Here is a 26,771-nt window from a genome sequence, read left to right as displayed (position 1 = left end):
TCTTACCGTCTCTTGGTTTCACTGGCTCTTGGTTTTACAGACCAGGTGTTCGATCAGAGGGTAGGCAGGGAATACACCCTCAGACAGTGCAAGCCTGGGTCTCTTGAATATATTTTTACTGTGGTATCTCAATTACATTCTACATGGTATGTCTACAATATACAATTGGCCAGAAGTTCAAGCGTTGAAGTTTAATCCAATTCCTTTCTCCAAGGAGCCAACATTTGGCTTCTTTGATTCAAGCCTCAAAGGCCGTATAGGAAATGCAAAGCAAGAAACGTGGCCTCACTAGAGTTTCTCTCAGTGTGGCTTGAGCAAGAAGTTTCTAAACTCAAATGTAAAATGCAGGACTCGAGACCTTCCCACTGGGCACAATGACTCAATGTTTCCATTTCAATGAACCAACATTGAATTGATGTCTGTGCCCAGTGGTTTTGCTTTTCTTCAGACCATCTGTCAGATCGTTTTAAAATAACTAGCAAGGCATTTTTCATGTCTTCAGGGTAAATATCCAATTGCCACCTGGCCCCAGTGTTTTCTTCTAGAGCAGATAAGATGGCAGAAGTAGCAGAGTTTAGAGATTAATGATTACATGTCACTGATCTCTGACTAGGTTCCAGTGCAGTGGACCCAAGGTCAGATAAGGCTTAAAGGGAAGCCATGTGAAACAAATGTTTGTATTCTTGCACATGTACACACACAATGACACATCTATTACATAACTAAGAACATGGAGGTACCTGAGACACAGGGATTTTCCCTGGGATTTCTCCTTAAAGGGTCAGTCTGGCCTTTTTTAAATTTTTATATAAGCTGTTAGGGTGACATCTCATCAAAGTCTTTCAGTCCTCTCTGTGTGCTGTCTTTCGGTGTGTCTTTATTTGTGCTGCTATGCTTAGATGGGAGAGAAGACAACCCCCTTCAAAGCAGCCTGGTCTCATAGACAAGACGTAACCGTAAACAAATCCGGGACAATCAAATTAGTTTAAGGTAAAAAGTTAGTCAGGTGGATGACTGGGCATATAACACGAATGTCTAGCAACAAATGTTGGACAACTAGCATTTTAGCTAATTAGCAACTTTGCAATTAATTAGCATGTTAGCTAACCCTAAACTTAACCCTTTTAGTTGACCTTTCCCTTAACGCTTTAACCTAACCCGTAACCCTAGCCTAGCAAACAGCACACGTTTTTACAAAATCGTAACATATTGTACGTTTTGCAAATGCGTAATATAATACGAACTGTTAATTCGTAACATATCATATGAAATGGGTGATGGACATCCACAAACTAATACATACCATAAGAAACGGAACATATACTGAATGGAGTTTCACAGATTTACGTACAAAATTGTACAAAAGGCGCTGAGACCAGGTTGTCAAAAGTCCTGGGGATGTGAAAAGTATGCCCTATTATTATGTATCGAGGGTCCGCCTGTTACTTGTTCAGAATAGAACCCTATCACTGTACTAGCTGATTAGATCAGCTACTCAAATACACTTCTGATGTAATTGATCTTAACTCTTTAGTGTCTGTCTCTCACTGTCTGTTTGCTTTGTCTCCTGCTGCTTGTGAACGAGTATAGATCAGGGAGGGGACTGGTTAAACAACAACAGTGTAGCACCCGCTTGTCTTGGGTCAGTTCTGCATCTGATTTGCATAAGCATTTCCCCCAAGGTTAGGATTTGTGGGCAAATTGATCCTAGATCTGCTCCTGTAGGGGCATATTCACCTTGTGGGTTAACAACAACACTGGTACTATTAAGAGGAAGACGTTTAGAAAATGTAATTTACAGCAAGGGTAATTTCTTATTCAGAACGTTGTCCATTTTGTACTTTTCCTTTGTCGTACCTTAGCCTATTACTAGGCTGCAGTGTGTGGAACCACTAGTGGTGCTTTTGACACGTAGTGACTTCTTCTGAAGAGTGTGGTTAGCAGCAGAGGCAGAGCACATTTCCCCTCTTCTACTCTCAACCACAACAGAGAATAAAACTAGCTCACAGCTGTTCTACTGAAACCTAAGGTAAAAAAAAACAACTACCAATTCTCGCTTTCATTAAAATGTTATTGTGGTGAAATCAGTTGTTGACAGCCTGAATGTTTGACTGTTACTGTAAATAACAACAATATGTCATGGCCATGTTAAACAAGAGAACGACAAGTTGATTTAAGCAGAACTAGGGTTGTTTCGTATTCTTCCTTATGTACTCTGATGTCCACAAGTTCTGTAAAATTGAATTCAACACAACACACATGGAAGATACTACTACCAGCTTACAACAGGGTTAGTTTTTAATGGTTAGCCTTTTGTGGAGACTTTAAAGAGCAGGTGGACCCCAGGACCTCTGTGTCTTTCAGTGTACAGTATGATGTCACAGTGCTGGATGTTAAAGGTCATGCTTAAATTAGAGGCCTACCAATTTGACTTGTTAATATGACACTGTGGTCACATTTGCTTGGGTTTGGATTAATCCTACGGTAGGGCTCATGTTCTCTGTGTGTGTGTGTGTGTGTGTGTGTGTGTGTGTGTGTGTGTGTGTGTGTGTGTGTGTGTGTGTGTGTGTGTGTGTGTGTGTGTGTGTGTGTGTGTGTGTGTGTGTGTGTGTGTGTGTGTGTTTGCGTGTGCGCACGCGCGGTCTACACACCATGGGCAGCTGCCTGGCTAGGGTAAATGACCATCTTCATTCTCCATGGTGAGCATTCAAGATCCAATACCTTCTTTGGGCAACAATTTCAAACAGCTTTTCAGAGTGTGGTCTAATAGAAAACATTTGTCTCAGAACAGCAGTGAGAGCGGTAGAGCTTTTGTCCCCTTCACCTCAGCTGCAGAAAAGCTTCGAAGAGGCTTGAGGAAGTGAAGTTGTTTTGCCTTACTCGTAGCAAGGGTTTCCCAAAAATGAGACGGAAGAGGAAGAACAAGGTTTTCCCCGAATCAGAGAGGAAGAACATGTTTTCACCAAGTCAGAGGGGGAGATCAAACAGAGAGGCTAATTATTTAAAACTGGGCCAGAAAGCCTGGGGAGGGAGAAGAATCACGTGACACTAAGGCCCCCATATGAGTTGTGGTGTGTGTGTGTGCATGCGCGTTGACGAGTTGGCAGACTCTCCAGCCCCCTCACCAAAAACAGCAACAATAAGAGCCCCTTATCCACTGTTACCCCTGGCAACAATGAGACCTCTCACTGTGTTAACTGCTATTTCTATTCAGTGTCATTAGCCAAGGCAAACCACCACACTGGGAAAGGAAATCAATTCATAGTTGAAACATGATCACATACTGAGACGTTTGTCATATTGCTTTGTATTGCTTCCATAATGTTTAAACAAAACCCTCATGGAATACTATCAGCGATAACAACAAGGAAACAATATTCAGTGGGTGTGGTTTTGGTGAGGGTAAAAACAGTCACTCAGAGGCACCACACATTTGAATATAGGAAATGTGTTATCTATTTTGAGCTGGCAAATCAAATGTCATGACATGAAAGTACTGTAAATCAAATCAAATTTTATTTGTCAAATACAGTGGGGCAAAAAAGTATTTAGTCAGCCACCAATTGTGCAAGTTCTCCCACTTAAAAAGATGAGAGAGGCCTGTAATTTTCATCATAGGTACACTTCAACTATGACAGACAAAATGAGAAAAAAAATCCAGAAAATCACATTGTAGGATTTTTAATGAATTTATTTGCAAATTATGGTGGAAAATAAGTATTTGGTCACCTACAAACAAGCAGGATTTCTGGCTCTCACAGACCTGTAACTTCTTCTTTAAGAGGCCTCCACTCCTTACCTGTATTAATGGCACCTGTTTGAACTTGTTATCAGTATAAAAGACACCTGTCCACAACCTCAAACAGTCAAACTCCAAACTCTACTATGGCCAAGACCAAATAGCTGTCAAAGGACACCAGAAACAAAATTGTAGACCTGCACCAGGCTGGGAAGACTGAATCTGCAATAGGTAAGCAGCTTGGTTTGAAGAAATCAACTGTGGGAGAAATTATTAGGAAATGAAAGACATACAAGAGCACTGATAAACTCCCTCGATCTGGGGATCCACGCAAGATCTCACGTGGGGTCAAAATGAACACAAGAACGGTGAGCAAAAATCCCAGAACCACACGGGTGGACCTAGTGAATGACCTGCAGAGAGCTGGGACCAAAGTAACAAAGCCTACCATCAGCAAGGGCATTGAAGATGAAACGTGGCTGGGTCTTTCAGCATGACAATGATCCCAAACACACCACCCGGGCAACGAAGGAGTGGCTTCGTAAGAAGCATTTCAAGGTCCTGGAGTGGCCTAGCCAGTCTCCAGATCTCAACCCTATAGAAAATCTTTGGAGGGAGTTGAAAGTCCGTGTTGCCCAGCAACAGCCCCAAAAAAATCACTGCTCTAGAGGAGATCTGCATGGAGAAATGGGCCAAAAAAACAGCAACAGTGTGTGAAAACCTTGTGAAGACTTACAGAAAACGTTTGACCTCTGTCATTGCCAACAAAGGGCCATATAACAAAGTATTGAGATAAACTTTTGTTATTGACCAAATACTTATTTTCCACCATAATTTGCAAATAAATTCATTAAACATCCTACAATGTGATTTTCTGGATTTTTTTTCTCATTTTGTCTGTCATAGTTGAAGTGTACCTATGATGAAAATTACAGGCCTCTCTCATCTTTTTAAGTGGGAGAACTTGCACAATTGGTGGCTGACTAAATACTTTTTTGCCCCACTGTACACATGGTTAACAGATGTTAATGCGAGTGTAGCAAAATGCTTGTGCTTCTATTTCCGACAATGCAGTAATAACCAACGAGTAATCTAACCTAACAATTCCAAAACTACTACCTTATACACACAAGTGTAAAGGAATAAAGAATATGTACATAAATATATATGAATGAGTGATGGTACAGAACGGCATAGGCAAGATGCAGTAGATGGTATCGAGTACAGTATATACATAAGAGATGAGTAATGTAGGGTTTGTAAACAAAGTGGCATAGTTTAAAGTGGCTAGTGATACATGTAATACATAAAGATGCAGTAGATGATATAGAGTACAGTATATACATATGAGATGAGTAATGTAGGGTATGTAAACATTATATTAAGTAGCATTGTTTAAAGTGTCTAGTGATATATTTTTACATCAATTTCCATAAATTTCCATTATTAAAGTGGCTGGAGTTGAGTCAGTGTGTTGGCAGCAGCCACTCAATGTTAGTGGTGGCTGTTTAACAGTCTGATGGCCTTGAGATAGAAGCTGTTTTTCAGTCTCTCGGTCCCAGCTTTGATGCACCTTTACTGACCTCGACTTCTGGATGATAGCGGGGTGAACAGGCATTGGCTGGGGTGGTTGTTGTTCTTGATGATCGTTATGGCCTTCCTGTGACATCGGGTGGTGTAGGTGTCCTGGAGGGCAGGTAGTTTGCTCCCCGTGATGCGTTGTGCAGACCTCACTACCCTCTGGAGAGCCTTACGGTTGTGGGCGGAGCAGTTGCCGTACCAGGCGGTGATACAGCCCGATAGGATGCTCTCGATTGTGCATCTGTAGAACTTTGTGAGTGCTTTTGGTGACAAGCCAAATTTCTTCAGCCTCCTGAGGTTGAGGAGGCGCTGCTGTCTGTGTGGGTGGACCAATTCAGTTTGTCCGTGATGTGTACGCCGAGGAACTTAAAGCGTACTACCCTCTCCACTACTGTCCCGTCGATGTGGATAGGGGGGTGCTCCCTCTGCTGTTTCCTGAAGTCCACAATCATCTCCTTTGTTTGTGTTGTATGTGCTGTAGGTGCTTGACAAATTAACCTGCTTCTCTAAGTATGAGCGTTGTGTCACATGAGAGAGCTAATGCATTATGATTCAAGTAAAAGTGAGTCGCCCAGTAAAATATTACTTGAGTAAAAATCTAAAAGTATTTGGTTTTAAATATAGTTAAGTATCAAAAGTAAATGGAATTGCTCAAATGTACGTAAGTGTCAAATTCCTTATATTAAGCAAACTAGCTGGCACAATTTTCTTTTTTTTTCTTTTTTATTGATGGATAGCCAGAGGAACACTCAGACATCATTTACAAACAAAGCATTTGTGTTTAGTGACTCTGCCAGATCAGAGGCAGTAGGGGTGACCAGGGATGTGTGTGATAAGTGTGTGAATTAGAACATTTTCCTGTCAAAATGTAACGAGTACTTTTGGGTGTCAGGGAAAATGTATGGAGTCAAAAGTACATTATTTTCTTTAGGAATGTAGTGAAGTACAAATTGGCAAAAATATAAATAGTAAAGTACAGATACCCCCAAAAACGATTTAAGTAGTATTTTCACCAATGAGAAACAGTAAATACCCGAGGACAGAAAAGTAGGAAAAATATAGGGGGAGAATGAGAGAGATGAAGAAGAGAGAGAGGGGGGAGAAAGATAGAATGAGAGAGAAGGATTCATTAGAATATACATACTTTTATTGGGTCATAACAACCTCCTCCAGCCTCTTAATGTAACAATTAATGTCACCAATAGAGTGAAGAGGAGGAGGAGGAGCTTCGTGGACCCTTTGTGTCCGGAAGTAATTAGGCCATTCATTGCAGCCATTGGAGCTCTGTAGAGTTGCTATTTTCTCGTGTTAATTAATTCGTGACATTTTTATATTACTCATTATGCTAAGAAAGTCTAATTTAATCAACAGATACGATAGTCAGGTTAAAAATGTTAAAGGTACAAGACTATACATATCTGGCTCTGTTGGCAAAATCACTGCATAGCCCATCGAGGGGAGAGGCTACCCGTTGTCACAGTTCCAAGACCAGTTAGAAATGTCCAGCTAACCCTAAGCCAATAACGCCGGTGGATATCAAAACTGAACGTTGTCTCACGACACGACATAGCTCGAATCAGTCATGGCTATTCAATAAAACAATAAATTATTTTAAAGTTTCTTTCCAGCGAATTTCATAGTTACATGATTGTTTAACTAGGAAATTAATGATAGGATATAGCCGGGAGCATATGAGCACTAGGCTAACTCAGTACAGTTATTGTAGTTATGTTTCACTATATTGGATCACTCAAATATATTGATATCACTCCGCAGCGGAGGGATACATCCGAAGTGAGGATTTACAGATTTACTCCTATGTATACCTGTGTCACGGCTGGGGTCTGCCACATCTATAGACCCCATGGCTGCGACACACGTTCTCTTTTATTTTCTCGGCGGGATCTGGGATTCATTTTCTCAGTGCTGGGATCTGTGGTTGCACATTCAACATGGGGTGTGGCTGCGTCCTGGGCTCTACTGAGAGGAGTGCCCCTCGCTGAGATCTGTGCTGCGGCCAGTTGTGCTTCCTCTTGCACCTTTTGCTAGGTACTATCGTGTAAATGTGGCACCTCCCTCTGCGGTCGGTTCTGGCTGGCCAGGTCCCTCTAGCACCGACTAATCTGGTACAAGTATACCAATATATTGGAGTGATCAAATATAGTGAAACATAACAAAGGTTACGTGTGTAACCACGGTTATGTGAGCTATATGGATCAGTCCAATCCTCTACGGTGCTAGAGGCGCCTCAAAAAATATTGTAGAGAACGTGTGTCGCGGCCATGGGGTCTATATATAGGGGTAGACCCCAGCTGTGGAGTGATACCAATATATTGGAGTGATTCATATAGTTTTGTTTTTAAGTCCTGATATTTTACTAGTCATGTCAGTTAAGAAGAAATTCTTAATTTCAATGACAGCCTAGGAACAGTGGGTTAATTGCCTTCAGGGGCAGAATGGATTTGACCTTGCAACCTTTTGGTTACTAATCCAACATTCTAACCACTAGGATACATGCCAGCCCAGGAGCTGGTGGTGAAAAGATCAGATGACACATATTTAGGAGAGCAAATCGATATTCAGTCCAAAAATCAGCAGTAAACTGTCAATAATAAAACAAAGCTTAAAACTATGTTTGATTGAACCTGAATCCAGATACTGAATTGTGAAGTCGCTTCTGGACAAGGCTTCCTCACCACTCTAATACACACTCCTGCATCGCCATGATTTCCCTTTTTCTACATGTGGCAGTTTACTCTGCTAGAACGAGAAGCAGCCTGTCTGTCTGTTGGAAAGTTACAGCATCTCTCCTCAAACCAAAACTTCCCCCACAGTATAACAACATATCCCTTTAAAACCCACCTCCAGTGGAGTTTCTCTGGTATACTAACAGTGTGGCTATAATTGTCCTGATGAAACCTACAACATGAAAGCTAAAACCACCTAACAAAAACACAAAACTACATGATCTTCTATCATTGGGGATAGGAACCACATATCTAAACACCAGCTAAATGTGTGTTGATATAAACAGTATTTTAACTTTCAGTTACTCCAACCCCCAGTCCGTACTACAGCAACTCCAACTGTCATACCTAGAAGTACTAGCACCATACCAGATCACACACAAAATTAACAAGATTCACATTCTGGGTTATCTTTCTATCTAGGAAAATGTCATTTTCACCTAGAAAAATATAATTTCCTCTAGGCTAAGCTGCTTGACTGTTTGACCAACAGGGCAGTAAAGTAACTGAGCAAATGACAGAGATGGAGGGCGAGAAACAGCCGGTCACTGTTTCTTTTTCCACTTTTCTCTCTCGTTCACTGCTTCTATAAACAGAAAACCCCCCCGTGGCTTGTTTTTGAGTGCTTGTCTCTGCCTGTGGTGAAGAACACATGGAGACAGTTATGTTCAGTCAACATAATCACAGGATACATGCCCACACATACACACCACCGCACACACATATGTGCGCACACACACAATAATTTATTCAATAAAGATAGGCTCTTCAATGATATTTGCTTGCCTCATATTTCTTCTATCTTTGTTTCATTTTCATCTAGACCACCCACTAACATCACAGGACACATCCTGTAGAGACTAGCTTGTGTCAATGCCCCAGTTTGTAAGTCAACGAACTGTTCCAATATCAAACAATTCTACTTTGAGTCAAAGCTAAATAGGGCTTCTCTTTGGACTAATGATCTGCTTTATCTATGACTTGGAATGGCACTAAACATAAACAACTCTTACCGGAAGGATTTCAATGGTATCAGATTCTACAGGTTTAAAAACTAAGCCAAGATAAAATCCAAACATTCTGCTTTTAATAAACAACATGCATTGCACCACCTAAGAACAAAAACAATATGGTTCATTTGTTTTAATCATAAGTTAGTGTCACAGAGTATTTCGTCATACTAGCTGTTGTACAGCAGTGGTTTCTGTCTGCCTATCTCAGCTATGAATGTGGCACGTGTACATTACTTTAACTAGGCTATTTCAGTCTCATGGCTGTGAAGACAGCGTTGGAGGTGTGTTTTGGGTCATTGACCTGTTGACCTGTTGAAAAACAAATGATAGTCCCACTAAACACAAACCAGATGGGATGGCGTATCGCTGCAGAATGCTGTGGTAGACATGCCGGTTAAGTGGGCCTTGAATTCTAAATAGATCACTGACAGTGTCACCAGGAAAGCACCTCTACACCATCATATCTCCTCCTCCATGCTTCACGGTGGGAACCACACATACGGAGATCCTCCGTTCACCTAGTCTGTCTCACAAAGAGATGGCGGTTGGAACAAAAAATCTCAAATCTGGACTTTCTTGGCCCAAGCAAGCCTCTTCTTCTTGTTGCTGTCCTTTCGTAGTGGTTTCTTTGCAGCAATTCGACCAAGAATGTGGCACTTGTACATTATTTTAACAAGGCTATTTCAGTCTCATGGCTGTGAAGACAGCGTTCAGGTCAATGGCACCTGGCTAGCTAGTTAGTGAGTGACCGTCATGTCACTTTGAACTTGGATAAAAGTGACATTTGTGACATTAGGTTGGACTTGGTTGTCAAAATCATTCTATTCCCCAATACTTTCCAGAACAGTGTTCCGTTACTAAATGTCCATGGAAAACATCATGAAATGCTTAGATTGGTTGGAAGTTAATGCAGGCATTGCCAGTGAGTAAATATTAATTGAACAGTCCACAGTGCCCTCAACTCTGTTAGTAGTGACAAGATAAAGTCTACCTGTGCAAAGGGCCCATGGAGTGGAACCTTTCATCAATTCGGCCAAAAGGCCTTCCATGAAAATGGAACTACACACATGGAACATAAAGTACCAGTCAAAAGTTTGGACACACCTACAGTACTCATTCAAGGGTTTTTCTTTATTTGTACTATTTTATATATTGTAGAACAATAGTGAAGACATCAACACTATGAAATAGCACATATGGAATCATGTAGTAGCCAAAATAGGGTTAAACCAATCCAAATATATGTTATATTTTAGATTATTTAAGTAGCCACTCTTTGCCTTGATGACAGCTTTGAACACTTTGGGATTCTCTCAAACAACTTCATGAGGAATGCTTTTCCAACAGTCTAGAATGAGTTCCTACATATGCTGAGCACTTGTTGGCTGCTCTGCGGTCGAACTCATCCCAAGCCATCCCAAGCCAACCAAGTTGAGACTTGGTTGAGGTCAGCTGATTGTGGAGACCAGGTCATCTGATGCAGCACCATCACTCTCCTTGTTGGTCAAATAGCCCTTACACAGCCTGGAGGTGTGTTTTGGGTCATTGACCTGTTGAAAAACAAATGATAGTCCAACGAAGCGCAAACCAGATGGGATGGCGTATCGCTGCAGAATGCTGTGGTAGCCATGCTGGTTAAGTGTGCCTTGAATTCTAAATAGATCACTGACAGTGTCACCAGCAAAGCACCTCTACACCATCATACCTCCTCCTCCATGCTTCACGGTGGGAACCACACATACGGAGATCCTCCGTTCACCTACTCTATCTCACAAAGAGATGGCGGTTGGAACGAAAAATCTAAAATGTTGACTTTCTTGGCCCAAGCAAGCCTCTTCTTCTTATTGCTGTCCTTTCCTGGTGGTTTCTTTGCAGCAATTCGACCATGAAGGCTTGATTCACGCAGTCTCCTCTGAACAGTTGATGTTGAGATGTGTCTGTTACTTGAACTCTGTGAAGCATTTATTTGGACTACAATCTGAGGTGCAGTTCACTCTAATGAACTTATCCTCTGCAGCAAAGGTAACTCTGGGTCGTTCCTTCCTGTGGCGGTCCTTATGAGGGCCAGTTTCATCATAGTACTTGATGGTTTTTGAGACTTTACTTGAAGAAACTTTCAAAGTTATTGAAATGTTGACTGACCTTCATGTCTTAAAGTAATGATGGCTTGTCATTTCTCTTTGCTTATTTGAGCAGTTTTTGCCATAATATGGACTGTCTTCTGTATACCATCCCTACCTTGTCACAATACAACTGATTGTATTGATGGCTTGTCATTTCTCTTTGCTTATTTGAGATGTTTTTGCCATAATAGGACTGTCTTCTGTATACCATCCCTACCTTGTCACAATACAACTGATTGGCTAAAATGCATTAAGAAGGAAAGAACTTCCACAAATTAACTTTTAACAAGGCACACCTCTTAATTTAAATGCATTCCAGCTGACTACTTCATGAAGCTGGTTGAGAGAATGTCAAGAGTGTGCAAAGCTGTCATCAAGGCAAAGGGAGGCTACCTTGAAGAATCTAAAATATATTTTAATTTGTTTAACATTTTTTTGGTTGCTATATGATTCCATATGTGTTATTTCATAGTTATGATGTCTTCACTATTATTCTACAATGTAGAAAATAGTAAAAATAAAGAAAAACCCTTGAATGAGTAGGTGTTTCCAAACTTTTGACTGGTACTGGATAATACTTTGGTCATGATACCATATGAACTGTGACACAGGCATGAGCCATTAAGTCATCTCCTCTCTACTATACAGTTTGTCATCCATATTGTTGTTTCTATGGCTTCACATCCATTCACATTCATTTCAGTAGGATTACACATGAATAAAATGGTGTTTACTGCAACCAACACATTTCTTACAGAAATGCTTTTTTTTATTCAGAGTAATGTTTGTTTTTCACCAAACATCAGTAGTTTGTGGAAAAAATATATTTGACACAACACTACAGTTCACATCACCGTTGGCCAGTCTTTTGTAACCTCTCCACTCTGTACAAACATGCCTTTCTCTCTATACTTTCACAACTATAAGCATGAATAAAGCAGTGGTGTGGTCATAAATTCATTGGTGGGTGGGCCTGACGAAATGTGGGTGTTGGCAGCCATCTTCCTGCAATTTTGCCATGGGGCAAAGAGAAAAATGTGTAGTTCTGTAGCTAATCTATTCTACACATTATGACATGAGGCTGATGGTATTCTACACAGTTTAACTTGAGGCTGAGAGAAAATGTTGCTGTTTTAAAGCTAATTTCCTGCATTTATACACATTTTACGATGGGGCAGAGAGGAACATGCAATATTGTAGCTCATCATATGCTATTCTACAGTTTGCCATGAGGCTGAGAGAACATTTAGCATTTTAAAATCTAAATAAAGCTAAAATATAGGTGTTTTGACTGTGGGAAATGCACTGGATTATGAGCCGTCTTGTTCGCTAAATGAACAAATTAAATAGGCAGTGGCATGGTGCATATAACCATAGAAGCAGAGTGACATACAGTTTGCTTCAATACAGTCATATTCGTGGATTATTGGGGGGTGTGGCTTTCAGTTAGTTATTTTTGGCAACCCATCCTGTGAGAGTGAATGTCATACCAGTTCATCAAATCTGACTAACCCAGTGCACTGCTTGCTATGAATTCTATCCGATTGTGTTGGCATGTTTAGGTAAAAATACAAAATACAAATGTCCTGTTTTGAACACTGAGTACTAAAGAGTATAAAACAATACTTTACATTTTTTTAAAATAATTATTTGTTTCTCAATCTGAGTGATTGGGCCTGGCTCCTCAGTGGGCGGGCCCAGGTCCACCCAGACCCACCCGTGCCTACACCCCTGGAATAGAGTGGCCAGCAGGTAATTGCAAAGTAAATATTGTAATGTACATATTGAATTTTCCACAGCCGGCTTGGTTGTTGTGCTATGTGGGCTAAAAATGCACAAAGACACAGACTGACAGAATTTTGCAGACCCTAACGTTGCAATTTCCAGTACCTTATAATCTCTCCAACCAGCACACACAATGTGTAGGTTTTCAAGTAGTTTTTCTTAAGCTCATGACCTAGACTGGTAAAACAAAATATCAGACTTTGTTCCTAGATCAGATCACATGATCAAGGACAAATGCTTGACACTACATTCTTAGAAAAAAAGGTGCTATCTAGAACTGAAAAGGGTTCTTTGTCTGTCCCCATCGGATAACCCTTTTGGTTCCAAGTAGAACTCTTTTGGGTTCCATGTAGAACCCTTTCCACAGAGGTTTCAATTTGGAACCCAAAATAGTTCTACCTGGAACCAAAAAGAGTTCTACCTGGAACCAAAAAGGGTGATCCTATGTGGACAGCCAAAGAACCCTTTAGAACCCTTTTTTTCTAAGAGTGTACCAGTGTGGATTAGACCGTTTTCTCATAACTTAACCTGAATGAGGTTAGAATAAGAGAGCATGTGCCTTCCCCTCCCCATACGTTGAGGTTAAGGTCTGGGGTTCAAACAGACTGTGTGGCATTCCTGAAATGTGTGATCGACACCCGTTTTCCCCCCTTCGCCCTCTCTCCCCCATCCCCGTCTCCTGTTCTTCCCCTTCTCTCGCCCTTCTCCCTCTCTCCCCTCTGGGGGTCTACAAAGCCTTTGACACCACTACACAAACCCGGGGGTGTACGCTCCAGCTCCCTCCCTCAATCCGACCATCCAAAAGAGAAAAAACACAACAGCTTATCACAGAAGATATGAAAGCTAGACAGTTATCTGCTGACTCTGCTGACAACAAAACATTGGAACAAACACACATGATGATAACAGTTATTTTATTGCCATCGCAGCATTTAGTCATATTTCTACATATAAATGACATATAGCGCCAGAGACAGAATCACATAATTGTAACCTTTTAATCATTATTGTTTTAATGATCACATTCATGATTTTGTGAAATCCTCTACAGACAGCTGTTGAAACACTGCATTCACAGTAACTCTTAACTAGTCTGCTGAAAGTCTTCACAAACAATTGTTTCCAGGCAGAGTTCATTATCTTTATCTAACAGGAGGCAAAGAGCATTGGGTCAGGCTCTTTATTTCCCCAATAAAAAAGGGCTATCAGCCTGTATGGGCGTGGCACTGGGCTGATTTCAATAACAGACAACACGCTATCTATTATTGTTGTTTGGGATGTTTGTGGGGAGGGAAGGGCGGTGGATGTGATGGGAACTGGAGAGATGGGGGGATAAGAGGATGGTAGGAGGATGGGGAGGGAAAGGTTGGTGTGGGAATGGAAGAGAAGGGAGGAGGAGTGGACTGGCGGAGTGAGGGAGAAAGGGGACGGCACAAGGACAGGGAGGTATTTGATGGCTCAGTGAAGCTTATCCTCCCGTGGGAGACATGATTTAAGTAGGTTTGAAACGTAAACAAAAGGGAAACGGAGAACAAGTGGATGTGAAATGTGAGCCCGGCTTCCCACAGTGGATATAAAGGAGGAAGACTCTGGATTGGAGTTGCCTATGGGATCACAGATCTAGGATCAGCTTAATCTCCCCCAAAACCTAACCTTAGGTCAGTTCAGAGACTATGGGCAACTATATTTGTGTATGTGTGTGTTTCATCATCATCCATGGCCAGGGTGTGTGTGTGTGTTATTTAAATTTCATTTAACCTTTATTTAACTAGGCAAGTCAGTTAAGAACAAATTCTTATTTTCAATGACGGCCTACCAGAAGGCAAAAGGCCTCCTGCGAGGACTGGGCCTGGGATTAAAAATAAAATAAAAATATAGGACAAAACACACACCACGACAAGAGCGACATCATAACACTACATGAAGAGAGACCTAAAACAACAACAGCATGGCAGCAACACAGCAACAACAACAACATAGTAGAAACAACATGGGAGCAGCACAACATGGTAGCAGCACAAAACATGGTACAAACATGATTGGGCATAGACAACAGCACAAAGGGCAAGACGGTAGAGACAACAATAATTCACGCGAAGCAGCCACAACCGTCAATACGAGTGTCCATCATTGAGTCTTCGAATTAAGAAATAAAACAGTCCAGTTAGAGTGATTTTTGCAGCTCGTTCCAGTCGCTAGCTGCAGCGAACTGAAAAGAGGAGCGACCCAGGGATGTGTGTGCTTTGGGGACCTTTAACAGAAGGTGAATGGCAGAACGGGTGGTGTGTGTGGTGTCTGTGGGTGTGTATTTAAATGTGTGAGCATATTTGCGTGCGCGTGTATTTTTTGGTCGTCACATTTTTGGGTTAGTGGTCCTGCTGCTGTGGAAGAGTGACCCTGGAGAGGAGCCACGAGTCATAGTCCTCTCTGGACATCTGGACAACATGCTCCCTGGCTATCTGAAGAGAGAGAGGGAGGGAGGGAGAGAGAGGGGAAGAGAGAGTTACCACACACAGTTCCAAAGCATAGTACACTCTTAAAAGGTGCTATCTAGAATCTAAAAGGGTTATTTGTCTGTCCCCTTTGAAGAACCCCTTTTGGTTCCAGATAGAAAGAACTCTTTTGGTTCTAGGTAGAACCTTTTGGGTTACATGTAGAAACCTTTCCACAGAGGGTTCTACATGGAACCAAAAAGGGTTCTACCTGTTATCAAAAAGGGTTCTCCTATGCCCAAATGAAAAAATACTATTTTATCCTATGATATAATGTAAATACTATAGTATTCACTGTAGTGTTTTCATAGCCTTCACTGGAGTGTTTTTGTGGACTTAAGTCTGCAAAAACACTACAGTGAATACTGTAGTATTTACTGTAGTATACTGTAGTATTTACAGTTAACTATAGTATAAATACTGCAGTAAAATAAAACTGTAATATATACTATAGTAATTATTCTCGTTTTTTTTACAGCTTGTACTACTGTAGTATTTACTGTAGTGTTTTTGGGGTCATTACTGTAGTATTTACTATAGTGTTTTTGTTATACTATCTTTGACATAGAAGTGGAGGATTTCTCCTTCATGAAAACTACTGGAGGAATACTAAAATAGCAAATTGTCCAGGTAGGTACAGTAGGACTGGGGTCTGAATGGATAAATCAGCGCTTCTGCTCTTTTCTATTACATGTATGGAACACAATATATGGTCTATACTTGATATGTAGGTTTCTCACTTATGGATGGCACAAATTGTGATATGTGGGAGGGGAACAGGCAGGGTATATTGCCCCACCCCTCCACACACAACCCTAAGGTAAGCATCTTTATAACCAGTCGGTTATAATTTATCACTCTGAATTCCTGTTATTAACTTATTCCAACTGCTCTGTTCTGGGGCTAGGGGCCATGAAGGCCGTCATCATCGGTGTGTGTGTGTGTGTGAGTGTGCGTGTGTGCGGAGGGGTAGCAGTCTGTACCTAATCATTAGTCTCAATATGTTGGTTTGGATGGTGGGGGGGAGAGGGATGTTCTGTCTAGTGCAGGGATCATCAACTAGATTCAGCTGCGGGCCAATTTTTTCTTGAGCAGATGGTTGGGGGACTGGAACATAATTACGAATAATTTGTAGACTGCAAATTGACCGCAAGAAGCCCAAACAGATATAATATTTGACTAAAACATTAATTCAAACCTTGCTTACATTTGTATATGAAATACTTGGGAACAGATTTCCCAAATTAAAATCACTCGGAGCTGATATCATCACCCAGGTGGGTGCACATCACCCAGGTGGGTGATGAATAATTGTTGTGGGTGAGGTGAATTCTTGCCTTACAATGTTAAACACTTTTAACACTTTAAAAAGCTCTATATAGACAATCCAAATGTAATATGGTAAATCAACAGACACTTTTATTCAAAGCGACTTGTACTTAAACTTTTGCGGCCTGAAAAGGGACTTGAACCATGGACCATTTGATAAATTAAAATGTAACCATGTCCTAGACAGCCTCCTCTGATACTGACAATGTTACTTGACCACAATTTGTTCTGTGTTAAACCCCCAAAGCCATGTATGTTTAGACATCTCTCTGTCCTCAGGTCAATGGGGGTCCAGTTTTCCTTCAACTTCAAAACAACTGATCTGAAGTCAGACACGTAACCATTGCACCACAAGGTCTGGTCATCTAGTGCCTGAAGAATGGTACAGTTCAATGTTCTATGAATTGTTTCTTGGGCAAAAATTATGACAGTAATTGAATTCATGGTTGTACTATACATGTACTATAAACAGTTCATGAGTGATATATGTGAGGTAAGATGCTATTGTCCTAGTCCAAGTCGAGTACTGTTCAAGCTATCCAGGATCTGCCTCCCACTGTAACAAGGTGGTCAGTTTCTCATGACATAGGCCTCCCTTCCATTTCTTTCCCAAGAGAAAGATAAAGGGGTGTATTCTATTACATGAAAACAGCCTCCCACTGTCTACAGTAGTTACTAAGGACTGGGTGGCACAACAGTACCGCATCTGACTCCAGATCAAAAGGTTGTGTGTTCACATTGGGGTGGGTGCTTTTGAGCTTGAGTGAAGACTGGGCCTGCTCTGACAAGCAAAGGAGATTAATTGGCTGCTGAATTAACACAGTTTTGGAGGCCACCGACAGCTCTCTTATGGGAAGACGTTAATTGCATACTCCTCAGTGGTGTGAAGTACTACTTACATAGTTTTTTCGGGGTATCTTCACTTTACTATTTATATTTTTGACAACCTTTACTTTTACTTTTTTTTTAAACATTTTTAAATTGAACCTTTATTTGCTTCACTACATTCCTAACAAAAATAATGTACTTTTTTTTACTCCATTACATTTTCCCTGACACCCAAAAGTACTCGTTACATGATGAATGCTTCAATTTTACTTGAGTAACTTTCTATTAAAGGTATCTATACTTTTACTCAAGTATGACAATTGTGTACTTTTTCCACCACTGAAACTCATTGCTTCCTCTCTCCTCGTCTCATTTTTAAAAACCCATTTGATGAGAAAGCCAGAGGTTCCTCCCATCGGACCTCTTCCTCCAATGGGTTTTGAGAAGGAGATGAAGAGAGTGGATGAGAGGATGATGCCATTAAGATATTCCCTATCGGAGGCAGAGGCATTGCAGTCAGGAAACATGTCTTCAAATAATCTTTTGTACACACACAATTATTTCCCCTTTTTAAAATGTTATACATTGTACGTGGCCCTAGCAGAAATCAAACCCACAACTAGCACCATGTTTAAACCAATTGACCAACCAAGAAACAATGCACTTCATTAAACTTCCTTAAACAAATAAAGCATAATAATGAATTCACTATAAATCCATTATTATTTGATGTGTCCGTACCTCAATGGCAACACAGAGGTCAGGTAGGCAGAGCTCCCAGGGCTGTAGACCCCCCAACATCTTCAGGAAGACATGGGGTCGCACCTTGGGGGTCCGCTCATCTGCGAAGCGGCTGAGTTTCTCCAGAACTCGGCTCACCCCTCTGTCCTGAGACACCTCTGGAGGGAGATTGCTCAGTAGAGAGGACAGCCTGGATGGATAGGATGAAAAATACATACAGTATAAATCATCTAGAAATAAACCTGGATAGGACGTAGGGCACCTTGTAGAGGAGTTCAATTGATTTCACACAAATTTACAAACTGTTGTGCAAACATTCAAATTGTACACCAACATACAAAAACGTGTACACACACACACATTTACCCATGTATGAGTGCACAGTAAAGTTTACAAATGTATGAGTGCACAGTATTGACTCGAAAAAATAAAGAGAGTGTATATAATACAGTATACACTGTATATAAGCTCCCAGTAATTTATTGGGTAAACCCTGAAGAAGGCACAGTTAAAGAAACAAAATGGTAGTTTGAGGCCACCCCAAAACAAAATGGTAGTTTGAGGCCACCCCAAAACAAAATGGTAGTTTGAGGCCACCCCAAAACAAAATGGTAGTTTGAGGCCACCCCAAAACAAAATGGTAGTTTGAGGCCACCCCAAAACAAAATGGTAGTTTGAGGCCACCCCAAAACAAAATGGTAGTTTGAGGCCACCCCAAAACAAATGGTAGTTTGAGGCCACCCCAAAACAAATGGTAGTTTGAGGCCACCCCACACACAGAAATCCTCCTCCAGCTCATGGTGTAGTGCAAATTTTTTAGGTGCCGGAGAGCAATACAAACATAGCCGCGGGAAGTGGGGATGCCGAGGGTGCTGCAGCGCCCCCTAAAAAAATAAACATTTTCACTAAAGTAGTGCACTGGGCCTTTACTAGTATTAGCAGACCGATATAGACGTCTGCAGTGCGGGCAAAAATATGGGCAAAGACACAAAACCTCCACATCAAATTCAATATTTTTCTTGATCAAATAACATGGAAAACAACCACTTTTTGTGAAGTATTAATTTACCATCCTTACAAACCACTTAATGTACATTATTGTATTGTACATAGGCTGGTCATCTAGTTTGTACGTGTAGACTTTCCATCACCATGAAGAAAAACAACACACAATTCAATAATTGAGTACATTGAGACATCAAGTGGTTTGTGATGATACACGACATGGACAAAAGTATGTGGACACCCTTTCAATTTCAATCACACTCGTTGCTGACACGTATATAAAATCGACCACACTGCCATGCAATCTCAATAGACAAACATTGGCAGTATAATTGCACGAACTGAAGAGCTCAGTGACTTTCAACGTGGCACCGTCAGAAGATGCCACCTTTCCAACAAGTCAGTTCTTCAAATGTCTGTCCTTCTAGAGCTGCCCCGGTCAACTGTAAGCAGAAGTGGGACCAAGTCTTAGCACTCAAGTCCCAAGTCAAGACAGGAAAATCCGAGTCAAGTCTCAAATCAAGACCGTCATGTATCAAGTCAAGTCTCAAGTCCTAAACTTTGAGTTTCGAGTCCTAAACAAGTCAATGTGCTCTTCACCAAATGTAATACCGTTTCACATTTTTAAGAAGAGTAATAGTTAGTATATTACATTTACGCAAATCATGAATGATTTAAAAAATATCTATTTATGTATTACTTTCCAAATAAACATTATATTTCCATGGAAATACATGGGTAGCCATGAGAAAGACATCCCACCAACAGTGATTGATTATCGCTATGGGGCGCAATAGGCTTGTACATAATCGCCCAACCTTAATATTCTCTCTCTCTCTCTCTCTCTTTCTTTAAATGAAGAGTTGATGCGCTGCACACTTTGACTCGAGTCCAAGTCATGTGACTCGAGTCCACACCTCTGACTGTAAGTGCTGTTATGTGAAGTGGAAATGTCTAGCAACGACGGCTCATAACGGGACCGGCGAGTGCTGAAGCACGTAAAAATAATCTGTCCTCGGTTGCAACACTCACTACCAAGTTCAAAACTGCCCCTGGAAGCATTGTCAGCACAATAACTGTTTGTCAGGAACTTCATGAAATGGGTTTCCATGGCCGAGCAGTCACACACAAGCCTAAGATCACCGTATGCAATGCCAAGCGTTGGCTGTAATGGTGTAAAGCTTGCTGCCATTGGACTCTGGAGCAGTGAAAATGTGTTCTCTGGAGTGATGAATCACGTTTTAATTTTGGTTTGTCGGATGCCAAGAGAACGATACCCACCCCAATGCATAGTGCCAACTGTAGAGTTTGGTGGAGGGTGAATAAGGGTTTGGAGCTTTTTTTCATTGTTTGTCTAGGCCCCTTAGTTCCAGTGAAGAGAAATCTTAATGCTAAAGCATACAATGACATTCTAGACGATTCTGTGCTTCCAACTTTATGGCAACAGTTTGAGGAAGGCCCTTTCCTGTTTTAGCATGACAATGACCCAGAGCACAAAGCGAGGTCCATACAGAAATAGTTTGTTGAGATTGGTGTGGAAGAATTTGACTGGCTTGCACAGAGCTCCTGACCTCAACCCCATCGAACACCTTTGGGATGAAGCAGCAGCGCCTCTTCAACCTCAGGAGGCTGAAGAAATTCGGCTTGTCACCAAAAGCACTCACAGACTTCTACAGATGCACAATCGAGAGCATCCTGGCGGGCTGTATCACCGCCTGGTACGGCAACTGCTCCGCCCTCAACCGTAAGGCTCTCCAGAGGGTGGTGAGGTCTGCACAACGCATCACCGGGGGCAAACTACCTGCCCTCCAGGACACCTACACCACCCGATGTCACAGGAAGGCCATAAAGATCATCAAGGACATCAACCACCCGAGCCACTGCCTGTTCACCCCGCTATCATCCAGAAGGCGAGGTCAGTACAGGTGCATCAAAGCTGGGACCGAGAGACTGAAAAACAGCTTCTATCTCAAGGCCATCCGACTGTTAAACAGCCACCACTAACATTGAGTGGCTGCTGCCAACACACTGACACTGACTCAACTCCAGCCACTTTAATAATGGGAATTGATGGGAAATGATGTAAATATATCACTAGCCACTTTAAACAATGCTACCTTATATAATGTTACTTACCCTACATTATTCATCTCATAGGCATACGTATATACTGTACTCTATATCATCGACTGTATCCTTATGTAATACATGTATCACTAGCCACTTTAACTATGCCACTTTGTTTACATACTCATCTCATATGTATATACTGTACTCGATACCATCTACTGTATCTTGCCTATGCTGCTCTGTACCATCACTCATTCATATATCCTTATGTACACATTCTTTATCCCCTTACACTGTGTACAAGACAGTAGTTCTGGAATTGTTAGTTAGATTACTTGTTGGTTATTACTGCATTGTCGGAACTAGAAGCACAAGCATTTCGCTACACTCGCATTAACATCTGCTAACCATGTGTATGTGACAAATAAAATTTGATTTGATTTGATTTGATTTGAACTGGAATGCAGACTGAGAGACAGGCCTAATTGCCCAACACCAGTGTCCGACCTCAATAATGCTCTTGTAGCTGAATGGAAGCAACTCGCCGCAGCTATGTTCCAATATCTAGTGCAAAGCTTTCCCAGGAGAATGGAGGCTGTTAAAGCATCAAAGGGGAAACCAACTCCATACTAATGGCCATGATTTTGGAATGAGATTTTCGACTAGTAGGTGTCCACATACTTTTGATCATGGATCACTGATGTGGCTCAGTTGGTAGAGCATGGCACTTGCAATGCTAGGGTTGTGGGTACGATTCCCATGGGGCTTTAGTACAAAAATGTATGTACTGTAATTTGCTCTGGATAAGAGTGTCTATTAAAAAGGAACGGATAAAGCAGTTCATAGTGAAGTTTTAACATAGAAATAAATTGCATTTGCAAAGTATTTGAAGAAACTGGAAAACATATGTCAAGCAAATATTTTTATATTCCACAAGTATTATCCGATGAACTGCTTTGAACAGATAATTATCAGACTCAAGTTATAAATGTTGATAAACACTCAAATCATTACGTGATCCTCCAAGACATTGATTCAGGTTTAATTGAAAGATAAACTGAGGTCCACACTCCAACCAACATATAATGTCCACAGAAGAAGAAGAAGAGGAGGAGGAAGAAGAAGACTACTAAAAGAGGATAGATGACTAGAAATGAACTAGAATTTAATTGTTGGAGTAGTGAACGCACGATTTTGTGTAACTCAAAACGGGTAAAAATTCTACAGATCCAGAGAAAACGACCTTGTGTATTTCAGGTAAAATAACAACCCAATGTTTATATCCCAGGACAAAGAGTTCAGAGTTTATTTTGATACTTCAATCTGCCTGTCTTGTAGTGATGTACAAATTAACATGTGCACGATAGCGCATGCAGACGCACGCGTGTGCCCGGTCTAGTCAGCATGCTAGGCTTCCACATCCTTATGATGTATATATTTTCATAAGCGTGAATGCAAGAGACAAGAGAGAGGTCGGAATGTCTGACTGAAATATGGGACAAATCTACCTTTTTCCCCAAAATTTGTGGTGTTTGAATTTGTTGATAAAATGCAGTACATGATTGTTTGTGTGTGGGACAAAGGGCCAAAATGCGGGACTGTTCCACACAATCTGGTACATGTGGTCACCCTAGTCCCCATGCTTGTCTCAAAGCAGTGCAATGGCGCTGTCCCAGGTACGTAGGCAAGGATGGGCCTGGGTGGACACAGGCCCACCCACTGGGGAACCAGGCCCACCTAATCAGATTGAGCAAAACCTCCAAAATAATACATTATTAAAAAAATAATAATAAAGAAATATGCCAAAAATACACTATCGCAGCAGTGCAAAAAACTATTTGTGGCTAGCAAAAGCTCTAGTGATGTCCTTGGTCTCTATTTGACTTCCTAGGGGAAAGATAGGGAAGTGCATTCTATGAAATGGCATCAGACACACTAGTTAGTCACAGGACTTCGTGGCGCAACGGTAGCGCGTCTGACTCCAGATCAGAAGGTTGCGTGTTCAAATCACGTCGGGGTCAAAAGTTTTGTATGGGAAAACAAACACAAATTCCAACATTCCAATCCATGTGATGGGTATTGCAGATGTCATACCACATGTTGTTGTTGCTGCAGTCTGTCTCTGGGGGTTTCATGCCGGTGACCCGTGGGGTCACATGACGAGGGATGAGGTGAGAGTGGGTCACATGACACAGGGCTTGGAACCTCTGGATGCCACTCTCAAGCCTCTTCCTGTGCAGAGAGGGAGTACAGAGAGAAAAGGAAGAGAGAAGAGAGTAGTCATGCAGAGAGGGGGAAAGAGAGACGGGGTGGGCACAGTGAGAGCAAAGAAAGGGAGGGGATATACTGTAATAAGATACATACAGGAGAGATACTTAATCCTCTGACATTAACCATATAATTAGATAACAGGGTGCAATAGGGAAATTTAAAATGAGTTATGTTTATATTTGGTTTAGAATGATCAACACAATGTTTAGCATAAGGTACCTGGAGTTTCTGTAAAAAACAAAATTTCCAGTGTTGTTTTTGGGACACTAAAGGTGTTTGTTGATGGTCACTAGAGTTGAAGCTGAATGTTTAGGATAAGGGCCTGACCAGAGAAGGCTAGCTAGACATTTTCTCTGCTTCTGTGCGGTCTCCCTGTTGCATATTGTAATAAACTAGATAGATTTTTGATTGACTTTACCAATTACTGATATTTTATGTTCACCTATTACAAGTACAATGAATTGCAATTCTTCAGGCATTCCATAACCTGTGACCAAAAACAAGCTACATGTGGACAGTACCAAAACAAAATGATCTAATGATTCTGTCTCTTTGCAGCAAAATCTGCAGAGCTGGGAAGATTGTATCCCCCATATAAATAACATTCTATTGGTTGCAAGAATTTTGTATAATAATTTAAATGGAAAAATTCAAAGTTTTGAATCCGGCGTCATTTTGCATATCAATTCATTAACCATGTGACTTGGAATCGGTACGTCAAAAATCTCTTTCCAACTATTTTGCAATCTATATGCCACGGCTGTCAATTTTTTGGTCCTTAAATGAAACTAGTATACTTTTTTATTTATCACAATTTTCTTTAACCAACAAGTTCCTTACTCTTTTCCCCTTGCACTCTCTTCTCCATTTTTGCAGTAATGCTGCAATTAGTTGGTTGTAATTTTGGGTAGAGCAGACATTTCCATGTGTTTTTGTTAGCTGCATGTGTGACATAACTCCCCCAGTCCTATTTATGATATAATTTACGAAGATTTACGAAGATTTTTTAAATAAATTAGTATATTTGAGTTTAACCACAATATTTGTTGTATTATTTGTTTTGTGTTTTCTGGTGGATTAAATTTAAATTGCAACCAACTTTCTATGGCTTGTTTTAAAAATAGCGAAATTTGGGAGATTATTTTCTTTTCAAATAACTGAAAGTGAGAGGTTGTAATCTGAATAAAGGGAAAAGGGCCATTCTTGAACATAGGATGAGACATTCATAGTGTTTTTGCTAGAGAACCAGTTTGGATTTAAGTATTACTTTTATATGACTGGAGCCTTTAGTGAGAAGTCTAATGCTATAATATTTAATAATTTCTGCCCTCCGAATTCATATTCATTATATAAATAGGCCCAATTAACTTTGTCTGGCTTGCCGTTCCAAATAAAATGGAATATTGTTTTCTCATATAATAAAAAAAAATGTTCGCTAGGTGTAGGCAAGACCATAAGCAAATAGGTAAACTGGGATATGACTAAAAAGTTAATCAGGGTGATTTATCCACAAATAGACAGGTATACCTTTCCATGGTAGCAAGATCTTATCTATTTTTGCTAACTTTCTATAAAAATGTATTGGAGTGAGATTATTTATTTATTTCGGGATATGTATACCACGTATATCCACATCACCATCAGACAATTTTATAGGTAAACTACACGATAATGTAAAACTTGTATTTTTTTGTGATCCAATACGTAACATGTATTTTTAAACATCGAAAGGCGACTGGGAATATGGCCGAATACAAACAGTGTAGTTATTCCCTACGCAAGGCAATCAAACAAGCAAAATGTGGGTATAGAGTGGAATCGCAATTCAACGGCTCAGACACGAGACGCATGTGGCAGGGTCTACAGACAATCACAGACTACAAAAGGAAAACCAGCCACAGTCACGGACACCGACGTCTTGCTCCCAGACAAACTAAACACCTTCTTTGCCCGCTTTGAGGATAATACAGTGCCACCGACACGGCCCGCTACCAAGGACTGTGGGCTCTCCTCCTCCGTGGCCGACGTGAGTAAGACATTTAAACGTGTTAACCCTCGCAAGGCTGCCGGCCCAGACGGCATTCCTAGCCGCGTCCTCAGAGCATGTGCAGACCAGCTGGCTGGTGTGTTTACGGACATATTCAATCTCTCCCTATCTCCGTCTGTTGTCCCCACATGCTTCAAGATGGCCACCATTGTTCCTGTTCCTGTTCCTGTTTGGGGCGGCAGGGTAGCCTCGTGGTTAGAGCGTTGGACTAGTAACCGAAAGGTTGTGAGTTCAAACCCCCGAGCTGACAAGGTACAAATCTGTCGTTCTGCCCCTGAACAGGCAGTTAACCCACTGTTCCCAGGCCGTCATTGAAAATAAGAATTTGTTCTTAACTGACTTGCCTGGTTAAATAAAGGTAAAATTTTTTTTTTAAAAAACCAAGAATGCAAAGGTAACTGAATGCCCCGTAGCACTCACTTCTGCCATCATGAAGTGCTTTGAAAGACTAGGTAAGGATCATATCACCTCCACCTTACCTGTCACCCTAGACCCACTTCAATTTGCTTACTGCCCCAATAGGTTCACAGACAATGCAATCGCCATAACACTGCCCTATCCCATCTGGACAAGAGGAATACCTATGTAAGAATGCTGTTCATTGACTACAACTCAGCATTCAACACCATAGTACCCTCCAAACTCATCATTAAGCTTGAGGCCCTGGGTCTTAACCCTGCCCTGCGCAATTACCTCTCACTCATCATCAACAAAACAAAGGAGATGATTGTGGACTTCAGGAAACAGCAGAGGGAGCACCCCCCTATCCACATCGACCATACAGCAGTGGAGAAGGTGGAAAGATTTACGTTTCTCGGCGTACACATCACGTACAAACTGAAATGGTCCACCCACACAGACAGTGTGGTGAAGAAGGCGCAACATCACCTGATCACCTTTGGCTTGTCACCTAAAACCCTCACAAACTTTTACAGATGCACAATTGAGAGCATCCTGTCGGGCTGTATCACCGCCTGGTATGGCAACTGCACCGCCCACA

The 26,771-nt window shown here is 41.2% G+C and overlaps 1 protein-coding gene and 1 non-coding gene across 5 annotated transcripts in view; one reads left to right on the top strand and one right to left on the bottom strand.

Annotated features, from left to right (window-relative positions):
• Positions 1 to 13,885: 13,885 nt before the first annotated feature.
• Positions 13,886 to 26,771, bottom strand: part of LOC110526028 (coiled-coil domain-containing protein 60) — a 45,797-nt gene continuing 32,911 nt past the window's right edge. Inside the window, exons 11-13 of one of the 4 annotated variants that reach the window (XM_021606610.3) lie at positions 23,548 to 23,685; positions 18,379 to 18,568; positions 13,886 to 15,447 (exon numbers count right to left, since the gene is read on the bottom strand). In XM_021606610.3, the coding sequence (XP_021462285.2) occupies positions 15,355 to 15,447; positions 18,379 to 18,568; positions 23,548 to 23,685 (421 nt within the window). In that variant the 3' untranslated portion in view covers positions 13,886 to 15,354. The remainder of the gene's footprint in view (positions 15,448 to 18,378; positions 18,569 to 23,547; positions 23,686 to 26,771) is intronic. The other 3 variants (XM_021606609.3, XM_090237988.1, XM_021606612.3) reach the window with 3 other exon arrangements.
• Positions 23,403 to 23,474, top strand: trnaw-cca (transfer RNA tryptophan (anticodon CCA)). Its single transcript has one exon. It is a non-coding gene; the product is annotated as a tRNA-Trp (tRNA).

This window comes from Oncorhynchus mykiss, chromosome 6, assembly GCF_057628025.1.
Source record: "Oncorhynchus mykiss isolate SJ-2025 chromosome 6, ASM5762802v1, whole genome shotgun sequence".
NCBI lineage: Eukaryota > Metazoa > Chordata > Actinopteri > Salmoniformes > Salmonidae > Oncorhynchus > Oncorhynchus mykiss.
Note: the sequence above shows the minus strand (reverse complement) of the source record. Positions and strands in the feature narration are given on the sequence as shown.